The sequence below is a fragment of the Macrobrachium nipponense genome, chromosome 9 (assembly GCF_015104395.2).
Source record: "Macrobrachium nipponense isolate FS-2020 chromosome 9, ASM1510439v2, whole genome shotgun sequence".
NCBI classification, from domain to species: domain Eukaryota; kingdom Metazoa; phylum Arthropoda; class Malacostraca; order Decapoda; family Palaemonidae; genus Macrobrachium; species Macrobrachium nipponense.
Window position 1 is genome coordinate 51,564,049 of NC_061110.1, and position 15,003 is coordinate 51,579,051.

Here is a 15,003-nt window from a genome sequence, read left to right on the forward strand (position 1 = left end):
GCAATTTGTCGAAAATTGCATTTTTCCTAACTATACAAACCTGAGGTCCTTTTACACATAGTCCCACCTCATGCCACCCCTCACTGCATATTTTTGCATGGGCCTAAAGCAAAAGTGATTCTTCACCGCGCGCGCACTGTCGGACAAGCAGTTAACTACCGTTCTCCCCTTGTTCGAAGCTTACGACCGTCCCAGCTGCCGCTAGCTACTTCCTATTGTTAAAGGACCTCAGGTTTGTATAGTTAAGAAAAATGCAATTTTCGACAAATTGCCATTTTGGTCTGCCGTGCGTAGGAATCCTACAGCTGAATAATTGCTTGGTAAGTTTGAATAAAACATTATTTGTTCCGACGTTATATAAACCCTTGGTCCTTTACATAAGGAATTACTATTCAGCGCCAGCTGGACAGGTCGTAAGATTTACTAACAAGGTAGTTTGGCAGTAACTGCTTGTCTGATGGTCAGGAGTCCCACCCAACTGGAGGTAAACATATCTTTCTGGTGTAGGCTTGGTCCCATTCAGTGGGGATACGTCTGATGAGATATCTCAACGATTGACTGGTTCTGGTGAGCTCCCGCTCGCAGTTGCTACAGGACAGAGATCGACTCCTCGACTTATGCCGCTATCTGGGGATCGTGGTAAATGTCGAGAAGTCGGATCTCGAACCCAAGCAGAGGATAAAGTACCTGGGTATGCCAATCGATACGTTAGCAGCACGAGTCTTCCCCGCAGACTTGCGGATTAGCAAATTCAGGGAGGCAGCCAGACGGTTCCTGTTAGGACAGGAACAGTCAGCTCAGCAGTTGCAAGTCGTGATCAATCACCTGTCATCACTAGAGAAGTTAGTCCCTCACGGGCGTCTTCACCTGTGTTCTCTTCGGTGGAGACTAAAGGAGTGCTGGTCACAGGCATGGGATCCAAATCCTTCCTGGTTCCTCTCACAGAAGTAAGGGAGGATTTTGCCTGGTGGTTAGGCGACAGGAACCTCTTAATAGGAATGCCCCTGCGCACTCCCCCTCCGGAGATGCTTCTGTTCTCAGACGCATCAACTGAGCGTTGGGCCGCACACCTGGAAAAGTTGCTGGTTGCAGGAGTGTGGAACCATCACGACAGGCACCTTCACATAAACTTCCTGGAACTCAAGGCTGTGTTCCTCGCACTCCAAGAGTTCCAGGAACGACTGATGGGACACTCAGTGGTATTGATAAGCGACAACACCACGTTAGTGGCATACGTCAACAAACAGTGCGGCCTAGTGTCCCTCCCGTTGCACCAGTTGACGATGCAGATGCACGAGTGGGCCGTAGCTCACTCGGTAGAGCTGTCAGCCAGATACATTCCAGGCAAGAGGAATGTAGTGGCAGACAAGCTCAACTGCCAGAATCAGGTGATTGGGACAGAATGGTCTCTTCACCCAGACATGGCGGAAAGGCTGTTCGACCTGTGGGGGCGTCCAGTAGTGGATCTGTTCGCCACCCGGCACAACAGAAAACTTCAGGTTTTTTTCTCAGTTGTGCTGGACCCATGGGCAGCTTCAGAGGACGCGTTCCAACACCCATGGGACAACCTTGTAGTGTACGCCTTTCCTCCGTTGTGCCTGATTCGCAAGGTGATCAGCAGGGTGCTGATCACCAGCTATCTTCGGATGATTCTAGTGGCAACGCCATTTGGTATCTGGGACCTGCTGGCTCTTCTCTCGGAGGCACTGCGAGAGATTCCCCCATGGCACAACCTACTGTGTCAACCACAAGTAGAACGGTACCACCAGACAGTTCATTCCCTGTGTCTTCACGGCTGGCGGTCATCCACCATCTCTTGCGAGCGAGAGGCTTTTCTCACCGAGCAGCAACAGAGATGGCTGGTTACCTCAGACAGTCCTCTGCAGCAGTATACCAGGGAAAGTGGTCCGTCTTCTGTGCCACTCTTCAGCAGGTAGCGGATTTCCTCATCTTTCTTCGCCGAGAGAAGCTCCTCTCTGTATCTGCAGTCAAAGGCAACAGAGCCGCCCTGGCCTAGTCCTTAATCTGTGAGGAATCGATATTTCCTCCTCTATGGAAATATCACTCCTAATGAAGAGCTTCAAGAGGTCTTGCCCACCCAAGAAACTCAGGCCACTGGGTGGGATGTGACTCTTGTCTTCAGGAGCTTGGCTCATAGACCCTACAAACCTCTCTGAGAGTCTTTCTGCTGGTCCTGGCATAGGCAAAGAGAGTAGGAGAACTTCACGGTCTTTTCTCTGATGTAAAACACTCGAGGGGATGGGGATCAGTGACACTCGATTTCTTCCCGGATTTTGTAGCGAAGACTCAGAACCCTTCGGTCCCTGACGGCAGGTTCGAGTCCTTCACGATCCCCTCCCTAGAAGACTTCACCAATAATGATGCGGATGAGATGCTGCTTTGTCCTGTGAGGGTGCTACGGCACTATCTGAAGAAAACTTGACACCTCAGGCCTGAGTGTCGACGCCTCTTCGTTAGCACCGGGGTGACCAAGAAAAAAGTGTCCAACACTGTTTCTTTCTGGTTTCATGAGGTAATCAGGAAAGCGTACGACTCAGACAGGAGTGCCGACACCAGTACCTTTTGTCCGAGAGCCCACAAAGTCAGAGGCATTGGTCCAACCCTTGCATTCCGCAAGAACTTGTCCTTGGCACAAGTGCTGAAGGGAGGGGTGTGGTCTAACCAGACCTCCTTCACCTCCTTCTACCTTCGGGATATTGCCCACAGGTCCTTGGACACTTTTTTCTTTGGACCCATGGTGGCTGCTCAACAAGTTGTGTAGTTTACCCAGCTCCTTTACAGGACAAGGTAGCATCTCGTCCTTGTGAGACTGCATGAATGGAGAGTGAATGAGAGTGTGACTGGCTCCTCTTCCTCCTCTTTCATTACCTCTCCCTTTGGGCAGAGGGTAGCGGTCATCACAACACTAGACAGGACGATGATGCAGATGAGTCACGTAACCAAGCTCCATTCTATCCTTTTCATTAGGGATAGAAGCGTTTATCCGCCCCTTCCCTAGCAAGGGGGGAAGCAGACACCAGTAAGAGACAAACCCAATACTTTATTTGTTCTGATACGAATACAAACCATCAGTCCTTTGCAATAGGAAGGTAACTAGCGGCAGCTGGAACGGTCGTAAGCTTCGAACAAGGGAGTTCGGTAGTTAACTGCTTGTTTGACAGTGTGCGCACCGTGCGACTGGGAGGTGAAGAACCACTTTGCTTTCGGCCGCGTTGGTGGGTGGACGTGTTCTACATATCTCTGCCCGCTTCTTCGTCGTATGCTTTGTGTTTATTCTCAAACTTGGTTTATTTGTGTGTGTGAGAAATACTGTAAGTACGTGCACTTTGTATTTTTTCATTGATTATCATTATGGATCCTCATGAATTGGAGCTGTCCCCCGCACCCCCCCCCCCCCCCCCCCCCCCCCCCATACACTCCGCTGCAGTGTGTGCACCGGGAAGGGCGAGGCGACACGGAGCGATCGTGAGGGGCGCGCTTCTCACGGTCCCGCCACGACGCCTTACGAGCCAGGCACGGTCTTAAGACCGACTAGGTCGTACGCGCAAGTGGCAGGAGGAGACCAGGAGGGGTCTGTCGCTGTTCCTCCTTCTGAAGGAGGAGGGTCTCAAGAGGCGTTCTTGTTGGAGGGGCTTGATGGTCCAACTCCTCAAGACGCAGTCACTCCCGAGATCCAGAGGTCGTTTGCAGAGGTTATTGCGCTGATTCGTCAGCACAACGACCTCAGGGAAGGATCGCCACTCCCACCTTCTGACCCCACGTCCCGGCTCGAGTCGTTCTGGGGTCCTGAGAAGGAACCCAAGACGACGGTGGGTCTGCCATGATCAGAGCTGGCTGACTCGGTGCTGGGCCAGGTGGACTCGCTTGTCTCCGGACAAGAGGGTTCGCTACGGTCCGGTAGGTCATCCAAGCTACTTCCCCCACCTCTACTGCGACAGAGGAGGTTCTATGTGCCTTCAAAGGATCCGATGCCGCCCAAACAGGTTAACCCGGAGCTAGCTAGGCTAACTCTGCGGGTGTCTCTGCAGCAGCTCCTGTTGGAGAACTTGTGGTTCTCGCAGCAGGAGGCACTTGCACTGGAATCCCCTGCCATGGCGGCTTTCCAGCCAGTCTCCTGGTTGGACCTGTGGTCCCTCACAGTGTCCAAAGTCGTGGCCACCTCGGGAAATATCACTCCTGAAGGTGACCCGACTTTCAGGAGGCTATGCCAGTCTGGAGGTAGAGCCATCTCCTACCTCGCCCACCAGACGGCAAACCTGGGGGCCAACCTGATACTTTGGCGTAGGGATGCAGTCCTCACCCGAGTGTCCAGGGCGGCTGGGCGTGAGGCGGCATTGGGTCTTCACAATGGACCAGTGCGGAGTTCCTCCTCTCTCTTCCCAGGAGAGATGGTGGACGCTGTGGTGGAACGACGGCGCACTGATGACAGTGACTGTCTGGTACACCAGGCAGTCTCGAAGGCTTCTGGGCACCCTCGATTGACTGCGGCCAAGCCCAAGAGTTTGGTTAGCGCTTCCTCGGCTGCTAAAACGATCGCATCGTCGAAGCCCCGGGAAAGACTCCGCCTTCCACTTCTGCCAAGAGTGGATGCAATCAGCCCTCCTTTCTACGAGGAGGAGCCGGGAAGAAGTCGAAGAGAGGCTGGAAACGCTAGGGACAGCGTTCCCCCTCACCTGCTGCCGGAAGTGGGGGGTGCCGGGCGAGCCATTGGGCAACATGGCAGCGCTACGGAGCGGAGACCTGGATAGTAGACGTCCTTCGGGAGGGGTATCTACTACCCTTCGAGTCTCGGCCACCCCTCACCTCCAACCCGGTCTATCTTCAGACCTACGTTCCTGGAACACCAAAGGACATAGCCCTTCGACAGGAAGTCCAAGCCATGCTGAGCAAGGGAGCTGTGGAGATCGTCAGGGATCGGTCACCAGGCTTCTACAGCCGTCTTTTCCTGGTGGAGAAGTCCTTGGGGCTGGCATGCGGTGATAGATCTCTCTCCTCCTCTGCTCTTACGACCAGGGAGGGAATCCAAGGTTGGGCGAACACCAGTCTGTTCTTAAGACTCAGATTCCTCCCACCAAGAAGTGAGTCTTCCTATTGTAAAGGACCGATGGTTTGTATTCGTATCGGAACAAATAACAATTTGTCGAAAATTGTATTCTTTCCTAACTAGACAAACCTGAGGTCCTTTACACATAGTCCCACCTCATGCCACCCCTCACTCGGCATTTTCCTGGGCCTAAAGCAAAGTGGTTCTTCACCTCCCAGTCGCGCGGTGCGCGCACTGTTGGACAAGCAGTTAACTACCGAACTCCCTTGTTTGAAGCTTACAGCCGTTCCAGCTGTCGCTAGTTACCTTCCTATTGTAAAGGACCTCAGGTTTGTATAGTTAGGAAAAATACAATTTTCGACAAATTGTTATATTTGGCTCTTACATAGGACCTAGTTCTTGCTTGCTATTCATAAGAGGTATGCTTGCCTCCCTCTTATGAATTGGTCCAGAGGTCTGACCACTGATTTTGCAGTGCACACTCCGATCAGCTGGACAGAGGCTAGTTTCCCTTCCTTTGCTCTTACGACCAGGGAGGAAACCCAGGTTGGGTGAACACCAGTCTGTTCACAAGACTCAGATTTCACCCACCAATAAGTGAGTCTTCCTTATGTAAAGGACCGAGGGTTTGCATAACATGTAGGAACAAATCACAATTTTTGAAAGTAAATTGTATTTTTCCTAACTATACAAACCTGAGGTCCTTTACATATAGTCCCACCTCATGCAACCCCTCACTCTGTTCCTAGGCCTAAAGCAAAGGGATATGTTTACCTCCAGTTGGCAGGACTCCCGACTATCGGACAAGCAGTTACTGCCGGAACTACCTTGTTAGTAAATCTTACGACTGGTCCAGCTGGCACTGAATAGTAATTCCTTATGTAAAGGACCTCAGGTTTGTATAGTTAGGAAAAATAAAATTAACTTTCAAAAATTGTGATTTTATTATAAAAATATCATGTTTACATTCTAATGCCAGGTGATTACAGGCTGACTAATCTGGGTCAGCCAAGCATTATTCTTTTGTTTATTTTTGATACTAATTGCACAAAGATGTAGGCTAACTCTAGCTGTAGGCTAACTCTAAATGTGGGTAAGTATCCAAATAATTTATTTAATCATAAAAGTTTTTATTTTATAGCTTTCTTCTTATAGAAGTTACAGTTTTGTACATGAACTTCCCTGCCAGATATATACTTAGCTTAGGTCTCTGACGTCACGACAGAAAATTCAAAACTCGCGGCACACGCTACAGGTAGGTCAGGTGATCTACCTTACCCGCCGCTGGGAGGCGGATGTAAGAACCAGTCCTTTCTTGTCAGATTATTTTCTGTCGCCGGCTGGACAACACCTGTTGTTCAGTCCTTACGATAATTAAAATTCGTTCTCGTTGCCGACGATTTGGATTTTGGTGAAGTACCCTTTGTTTGTTGGCTTGGCATACGCTTTTTGGACTGTTTTTTGGATTTTTCTTTTGGATTTCTCTTACAATATCTATAATCATGGATGATTCTGAAGTTGAGAAACCTAGTTTATTTAGGGTTTGTTCAGTGAAGGAATGTAAAGTTAGGCTTCCTAAAGCTGCATTAGATCCTCACTCTGTATGTACGTCTTGTAGAGGGAATGAATGCTCTTTTATTAACCCTTGCAAAGAGTGTGAGAATTTGGATGAGGATGGTTGGAAGGCTCTTTCTCCTTATGTGAGAAAGTTAGAGAAGGATAGGGTGCGCAAGGCTTCTTCAAAGAGTTCTAGTAGATCGAGGGTGAGTGAAGTTGACGCTGAGAATCCTGTAGTAGAAGTAGTTCCTTCTCCGGTTTCAGCCCCTGCGGCCAGCTTTGAACCCGAAGATTCGTTTTCGGAAGTTGCTTCTGGGAGAGCCTCGATCAGGAGTAAGGAGAGCCTCGCTCGCTCTCGACAAGGTAAGAGTGATGATAGTGCAAGTGATCAGTGCAGTGCCCCTAGTGCAGTGGAGGGTGTGTCTGACCGGCTCACTAACGCTTCCAGGCCTAGACCTCTTCCAGACTCCCAGACCCAGTGGAGGAGGAAAGTCGAAAGCCGCAGGAAGGTTAGGAGAACCCCCACCAGGTCAGCGTCCCCTCGGCAGTTCCTGTTTGCTCGTTCCCAGGCTGCCTTGGATCGAACCAAGAGGAGTTATTGCGCCAGTGCTTCTCGTCATCTTCATCGCCTTCTCCTCAGCGTAGATGGAGCGCCTCGGAGTCGTCTCGCCCTCTCAGAGGCCCTGGAAGGCTCCTTGACGCCCTTCCGTTCCAGCCCCGAATCCTTCGCGGAGAACCAGAAGTGGAACGCAAGAGAACCAAGATTTCGTCCGTTTACGCTTCTCCTGTTCGCTCTCGGACTTCGTCCCCTGTAGAGGAGTTTAAGAGATCTCCTGCGCGTATCCTGGCGGGTCTGCAGGCGCAGATTGCGGGTTTAGCAGAGTCTATTGCCGGGACTTCTCATCGTCGGAAGGACGCCTCACTTCCGGTGAAGAAGTCTAAGAACGTTTTCCTTCGGCTAAATCTCCTCTGGCTAGAGAAGCTTTTGAGCCTGTTAGTAGAGGTCAGAAGTTCATGCTGGAGCTCGGGATCTTTCTCCAGAGTAGGCTCTCCTCTCTTCCCAGCAAGAGTTGTGAGCATGTCATGCGTAAGGAGCCAGACAGGCTCTCTCCTCAGGATTTCCGCTCCTCTTACAGTTAGGCGTCAAAGAGCTTGACAGACGTCAAGGGCCTCGTTTTCGTCAGGAGCGAAGGAAGAGTTCTTCGCCTGGTGGCCACTCTCCTTTTGACGGATGCTCGGAGCCTAGTAGGGGTCAAGAGCCTAGTAGGCGCCAAGAGCCTAGTAGGCGCCAAGAGCCTTGTAGGCGGCAACGGAAGCTTTCTCCTCCGTTGGATCACTCCCGATTGGATAGGCGCTCAGAGCCTTGTAAGCGCCGCGCCTCTGACAGGGAATCCTCTGTGGATGTTTTCTCTCCCCGTGGCAGGCGTCAAGAGCCTGGCAGGGATTTTGAGCCCAATAGGCACCAAGAGCCTGGCAGGCGTATTGAGGATGGCAGGCGCCAAGAGCCTAGCAGGCGCAGAGAGCCTGATAGGTGCTCTCCCTTTTCCAGACGCTCTTCTGTGGAGTTAGAATCTGTTTCCGACAGACGAGCCTCCACTTGTAGGCGCTCTCCTAGTAGGCGCTCCCCAAGTAGGCGCTCTCCTAGCAGGCGCTCCTCAAGTAGGCTCTCTCCTGGGTGGCGCTCTCAAAGTAGGCGCTCTCCTAGTAGGCGCTCTCCAACTAGGCGCTCCCCAACTAGGCGCTCCCCTAGTAGGCTCTCTCCTGGGAGGCGCTCTCAAAGTAGGTGCTCTCCTGGTAGGCGCTCTCCTACTAGGCGCTCTCCTGGTAGGCGCTCCCCGTGTAAGCGCTCTCCCAGTGGTTTTTCTCCCAATAGGCGCTCGCATAGTAGGCGCTCTCCGAACAGGCGCTCTCCAAGGATTAGCTCTCCTCCGGGCAGTAGAGCTTCTAGACGTCATTCTTCGGAAGAATTTATTGGGGATTCGGAGGAAGATTTCCCCAAGGATGCTTCGGTTTCTTCGTATAAGAGACTGACAGACCTCCTCTTGCAGATTTTTTTGTTTTGGGGAGTCTCTTTCGGCCGTTGCTCATCCGTCTAACCTCCGTCCATTATTTTCAAACGACCAATACGGCTAAGAATTCTTCAGTCGTTAAGATGAAGCCTACAGTGTCTATGAAGAAGGCTCTGAAGAACTTTGACGACTGGTTGGTTTCAAAAGAAGAGAAAGGCAAGACAGTTTTTTTCTTTTCCCCCGTCCAAGCTGACGGGTAAGATGGGGTTCTGGTACGAGTCAGGAGAGCCCTTGGGTCTGACTCTTCCCTCTTCTGCAGACTCGGACTTCTCTTCGTTGGTTGATTCCGCACGTCGCTCGGTGCTGAATTCTGCGAAGACGACGTGGGGTATGAGCGAGTTGGATCACCTTCTGAAGGGAATGTTCCGAGTCTTAGAAGTTTTTAACTTTCTTGACTGGACCCTGGGAGTGTTGGCAAAGAGGACTCAAGAGCAAGACACTCTTTCGCCGGCCGGAAGACCTCCACGCGTTTCTGTCTTGTATGGACAAGGCAGTGAGAGACGGTTCCGGGGAAATTGCTTCACTTTTTGGTGCAGGAGTAGTAAAGAAGAGGACCGTTTTCTGCTCTTTTCTTACCAAGGCGGTTTCTCACGCACAGAGATCTTCCTTGCTGTATTCACACTTTCCCGCAACTCTTCCCCAAGAAGACTATTAATGATATCTCCAGCTCGTTATCAGCAAAAGCGAACGCAGGATATGCTGGCTCGCTCTGCTAGAATCCCGAAACCTTCGTTTCAACAGAAGACGAAGAAGGAGGCTCAAAGTAGGCAAGAACCCTTTCGAGGGAGGACCTTCGTCTCGCTCTTCTTCCTCCAGAGGTTCAGACCGCTAGAAGAGGAAGGACCTTCTCTCAGTCTATTAGGGCAAGAAGTAGTTCGTGTGTCCTCCAGACAACTGTGGGTGCCAGACTTCTGAACTTTGCAGATGTCTGGGCACGAAAGGGGGCGGACACTGGTCCCTCCCGATCATCAAGAGGGGATACCTCATTCCCTTTATCTCGAGACCACCCTTGACCACCACTCCAAGGGCACTGGTGGCCAAATACAAAGACCCACTAATGAATCAAGCCCTCGCTCTAGCGGTAGAGCTGATGTTAGAGAAAGAGGCAATAGAGATGGTTCAGGACCCTCTTTCAGCGGGGTTCTACAACCGTCTGTTCCTAGTTCCCAAGAACTCAGGAGGATGGAGACCGGTTCTGGACGTGAGCGCCCTGAATGTCTTTGTGAAGAAGAGGAAGTTCGCTATGGAGACGACGTCATCAGTCTTAGCAGCTCTTCGTCCCGGGGACTGGATGGTGTCGCTGGACCTTCAGGACGCTTACTTCCATGTGCCGATCCATCCTTCTCGCAAATTTCTCAGATTCATGTGGGGAGGGAACGTTTTTCAGTTTCAGGGCCCTATGTTTCGGCCTTTCCACGCCCCCCAAGTATTCACAGGATGATGAAGAACGTTGCCCCAGGATGGCTTCATCTCGAGGGATTGGGCGGATTTCCCTCTAATTGGACGATTGGCTTATCATGGGCCAAACATCCAAGGCAAGAAATGTCTGGAGGACTTACGAGTGACGTTGGATCTAGCACTTCTCTGGGTTTGCTAGTGAATTTCGAGAAGTCACAGCTAATCCCCAGTCAAGAGCGTATCTATCTGGGGATTTCTGATGGCTTCCTCAGGTTTTTTCGTCGGGCGTATCCGTCCCCAGAGAGGATAACCCGAGGTTTGGAGAAGGTAGCAATCTTTCTAGAGACAGATGTATGCACAGCGAGGGAGTGTATGAGTCTGTTGGGGGACTCTCCTCGCTGGAGCAATTCGTTTCTCTAGGAAGGTTGCACCTCAGACCCTACAGTTCTTCCTGACGAGGAACTGGGATCAAAAATCTCAAGGTCTGGACTTTGCGTTCAAAATTCGCAAGAGATAAAGGAGGATCTACGTTGGTGGCTAGAACCCTCTATTGTTCAAGGAAGGCCTTTCCTTGCAGGTTCGAAACCCCAACCTATGTTATATGCAGACGCTTCGGACATAGGTTGGGGTAGCTACTCTCGGTCGAGGGAAGTGTCAGGCACCTGGATGGGGGATCAGGTGTCCTGGCACATCAACAAGAAGGAGCTAACAGCGGTTTTGGTTAGCTCTCAATACCTTCGAACCCCTCGTAAAAGGGAAATATGTTCAGATCAACTCGGACAACACCACAGCCCTGGCTTACATTCGGAAACAGGGGGGGACTCACTCTTTCTCCCTGTACAGACAGCGGATCGCTCCTCCCTGGGTCAGAGGAAAGGAAGATAAGGCTTCTCACCAGGTTTCGTACAGGGAGAAAGAAATGTCAGAGCGGATCTGCTAAGCAGAAGGAATCAAGTCCTTCCCTCAGAGTGGACTCTGCACGCGGACGTATGCCAGGAGCTGTGGAGGACGTGGGGCAGGCCCCATCTCGATCTATTTGCGACCTCCAGGAATGCGAGGATAGATCTATACTGCTCCCCTATTGCAGACCCAAGAGCATGGCAATAGATGCATTCCTGATGGATTGGAGGAATCTGGATCTTTACGCGTTCCCGCCTTTTCAAGATTCTAGGGGAAACGTTAAGAAGTTCGCAGCTTCAGAGGGAGCAAGGATGACTTTGATAGCTCCGTTCTGGCCCGCCCACGACTGGTTCACAGAGGTACTGGAAATGGCTGGTGGATGTCCCAAGATCCCTACCACTAAGAGTCGATCTGCTCAAACAGCCCCACTTCGACAGGTTTCACAAAAACCTCCCCGCTCTCAGTCTGACTGGATTCAGACTATCAAGAGTCTCGTCAGCTAAGGGCTTTTCGGCAAAGTCTGCAAGGGCTATTGCCAATGCACGTAGACCTTCCACATCTAGAGTCTACCAGTCGAAGTGGGATGTTTTTCGACGTTGGTGCAGGACTCATAAAGTTTCCTCCTCCAGTACCTCTGTGACTCAGATAGCAGATTTCCTTATCTTCTGAGGGAAAAATGCGGGTTAGTTGTCTCCACCATCAAGGGATACAGGAGCATGCTTTCCTCAGTCTTCATCATAGAGGATTGAAACATATCTGAGGACAAGGACCTCCATGATTTAATCAGATCGTTTGAAACGGTTAAAAGAACCTCCTCCTTAGTTCCTAGCTGGAATTTAGATGTCGTGCTGCTCTTCCTGAGGTCCTCAAGGTTCGAACCTCCCCATACTGCTTCGTTCAGAGACCTTTCGATGAAGACTCTTTTTCTCTGTGCGTTAGCGTCAGCGAAGAGGGTCAGCGAGCTGCAGGCTCTAGAAGGTGAGGTAGGTTTCCAAGGAGGCTCCGCGGTTTGCTCTTTTCTTCCGGCTTTCCTAGCCAAGAACGAAAACCCTTCTTCACCGTGGCCCAGGAGCTTCAAAATCAAAAGCTTATCCTCCTTAGTTGGGACAAAAGAGGAGAGATCTCTTTGCCCGGTGAGAAGCCTGAAATTTTATCTTCAGAGGAAGAAAAGACTTGCTGCTAAAAAATAAAAGCAATCTCTGGTGCTCTGTAAGGGACCCCAGTAGGCCCTTATCTAAAAATGCACTCTCATTCTTATCAGCAATGTTATTGGAGAAGCACACACTTCTTGCAATCAGCAACAGTTTAGCCTTCTGAAAGTCAAGGCGCACGAAGTACGGGCCATCGCGACGTCTTTGGCTTTCAAGAAGAATTTGTCATTACAAACCTTATGAAGGCCACTTTTTTGGAGGTGTGATCAGTCTTCTCCAATCACTACCTAAAGGACGTATCGATTACGTATGAAAAGTGTTTTGGCTAGGCCCTTACGTATCGGCGGATTCAGTGCTGGGGCAGGGAGCTGAAACACATCCTTGTAATCCTTTTCCCTTTTAGTTTTTAAGTTTGAGTTTTTGGTTGTACGAAGGAGGTTGCAGGAGGCAACTCCTTCTTTCGTATACTAATGTTAGTATTTGGTTAGGTGATCGGTTGTTGCTTGAGGCTCCTTGCAATTGTAGTGATAGGCTCTGGCATGTAAGCGGGTTGATCCCCATTGACCAGATCCTGCTTGGATTCTGCCAAGTAAGTGGACTCAGTTCCCATTGGTAGACCCAAAGAGTTCTTCAGCCATAGGTCACGCCCTCGCTGAGACTCTTTAGGCAACGCAGACTAATAGACAGTAACTATCAAGTCTTCTGCCTAAATCAGGTAAGAACCAGAGGTTTATATTTTTTATTCCTTTAACATGTGTTGTCCCCACTTTATAAGTAAGTATGTGTCTCTTTCCCTCCACCAAGGGTGTCAATCAGCTAAGTATATATCTGGCAGGGAAGTTCATGTACAAAAATGATATTGTTAGTATACAATAAAGTTTTGTACATACTTACCTGGCAGATATATACGATTGATGGCCCGCCCAGCCTCCCCTCAGGAGACAGGTGGAAGAAAATAACCTGACAAGAAAGGGGGACTGGTTCTTACATCCGCCTCCCAGCGGCGGGTAAGGTAGATCACCTGACCTACCTGTAGCGTGTGCCGCGAGTTTTGAATTTTCTGTCGTGACGTCAGAGACCTAAGCTAAGTATATATCTGCCAGGTAAGTATGTACAAAACTTTATTGTATACTAACAATATCATTTTACAAAATAAACATAGTAGCTTTCTTTTCCACAGAACCATTTTGACAGAAACGAAGTATAAAATATGAAACGTAAGATCGATAACAGGGTTCGTATCCTCATAGAAAATGGTGCTCTTAAAGGTCACAGAAGTCTGTTCGTGGTGGTTGGTGATAGAGCTCGAGATCAGGTTAGACAAGTTAATACGTAATACAAATGTGTTTCATCCCTTTGGTCCTCTTTGGGAGTCCAAAGTTACCAATATTTCTTTTCTGTTTCTGTTTTTCCATGCTGTGTTATTGGTAGTAAGATTGTATTACAGATCCATTGCTGTATTGTAGCCTATTGTGTATCAGCTTAGTTTCCAGACACTGCAGAAGAATTTCTGCCTGAGTGAATGTACACCAAGCTGCAGAGTGCCTTTAGTAACAGTAAAAGTCTTTCCCTGTGTGTCTGTTATTTAAAACACACACACCACTTTTTGGTCTCTCTCCACCTTTAAAGGGTGTGGTGACATGGCCTGAAAATAACATCAAAATACACTAATTAGTTATTATTTTCATCGGAAACTCCCCCCTCCCCCGAATAGGTGAATTTCCCGCAAATAATGGGTAGATATGGTCCAGAGAGAAATCCGTGAATCTGGAGAACACGAATACAGGGGGCCCTCAAATATTATTGCCATGGGGGGGGATTTTTTTTTTTTTTTTAGATATTTGTTCACCGTATGTACTGGCCTGTGAGCGGCATGAGTGAAATATTGTCACAAAATTTCTGTTTGACTTTTTAGGGGAAATGAGAAATATACTTTACTTTCCTACTAAAGTATAAACTACGTATAGTATATGATAAACCTGGACCTTTCTCTAAGAAGATCCAGGTTTATCATATACTATAGTGTATACTTTAGTAGGAAAGTAGAATATGTTTCTCATTTCCACCTTAAAGTCATACAGAAATTTTGCGACAGTATTTTGCTCAATACCGCTCACAGGCCAGTACATAAGGTGAACAAATATGAGAAAAAAAAAAAACCACAACAAAATTTTTTTTCCCAATAATATTTCAGGGCCCCCCTGTGTTTGCGTTCTCCGGATTCACGGACTCACGGATTCACGGATCTCTCTGGACCATGTCTACCCATTATTTGCAGGAAATTCGCCTATTCTTGCGGGGGATAAGGTTTCGATAACTAGTGTATTTTGATGTTATTTTCATGACTACATTTGTTCCAACACGTAATACAAACCCTCGGTCCTTTAACATATGGAATGTAACTTCAGTGCAGCTGGAACTGGTCGTAAGCTTTCGAACAAGGTGGTTCGGTAATTAACTGCTTGTCTGATAGCCGGGAGTCCTGCCCTACTGGGAGGTGAAGATCCACTTTGCTTTAAGCCGCCGACGGAGTAGGACGAGCTGTTCACCGCTCTGCCCGCCACTGTCGTATGCTTTGTTTACTTCAACACGAAGTCTGCCAATTACTTTTTCTCAATACTGTAGTACAGTGGTACCTTGAGATACGAAATTAATCTGTTCCGAGGCGGCCTTCGTACCATGAGTTTTTCGTATCTTGAACCGCATTTTACATGTAAAATGGCTAATCTGTTCTAAGCCCTCCAAAAACACCCCAGTAAATTTCATAATAAAGGTAAATTGACCTATAAACAATGAAATACTACAACAATTTGGGTCAATCAATACCTAACTTAATATGTACTGCTAATATGTAATACATAGT

General features: G+C 49.1%; 1 protein-coding gene across 2 annotated transcripts in view; it reads left to right on the forward strand.

Annotated features, from left to right (window-relative positions):
* The first annotated feature begins 13,324 nt into the window (after nucleotides 1-13,324).
* Nucleotides 13,325-15,003, forward strand: part of LOC135218377 (RNA cytidine acetyltransferase-like) — a 558,384-nt gene continuing 556,705 nt past the window's right edge. For both annotated transcript variants that reach the window (XM_064254646.1, XM_064254647.1), the window contains exon 1: nucleotides 13,325-13,455. In XM_064254646.1, coding sequence (XP_064110716.1) covers nucleotides 13,351-13,455 — 105 coding nt within the window. In that variant the 5' untranslated portion in view covers nucleotides 13,325-13,350. The remainder of the gene's footprint in view (nucleotides 13,456-15,003) is intronic.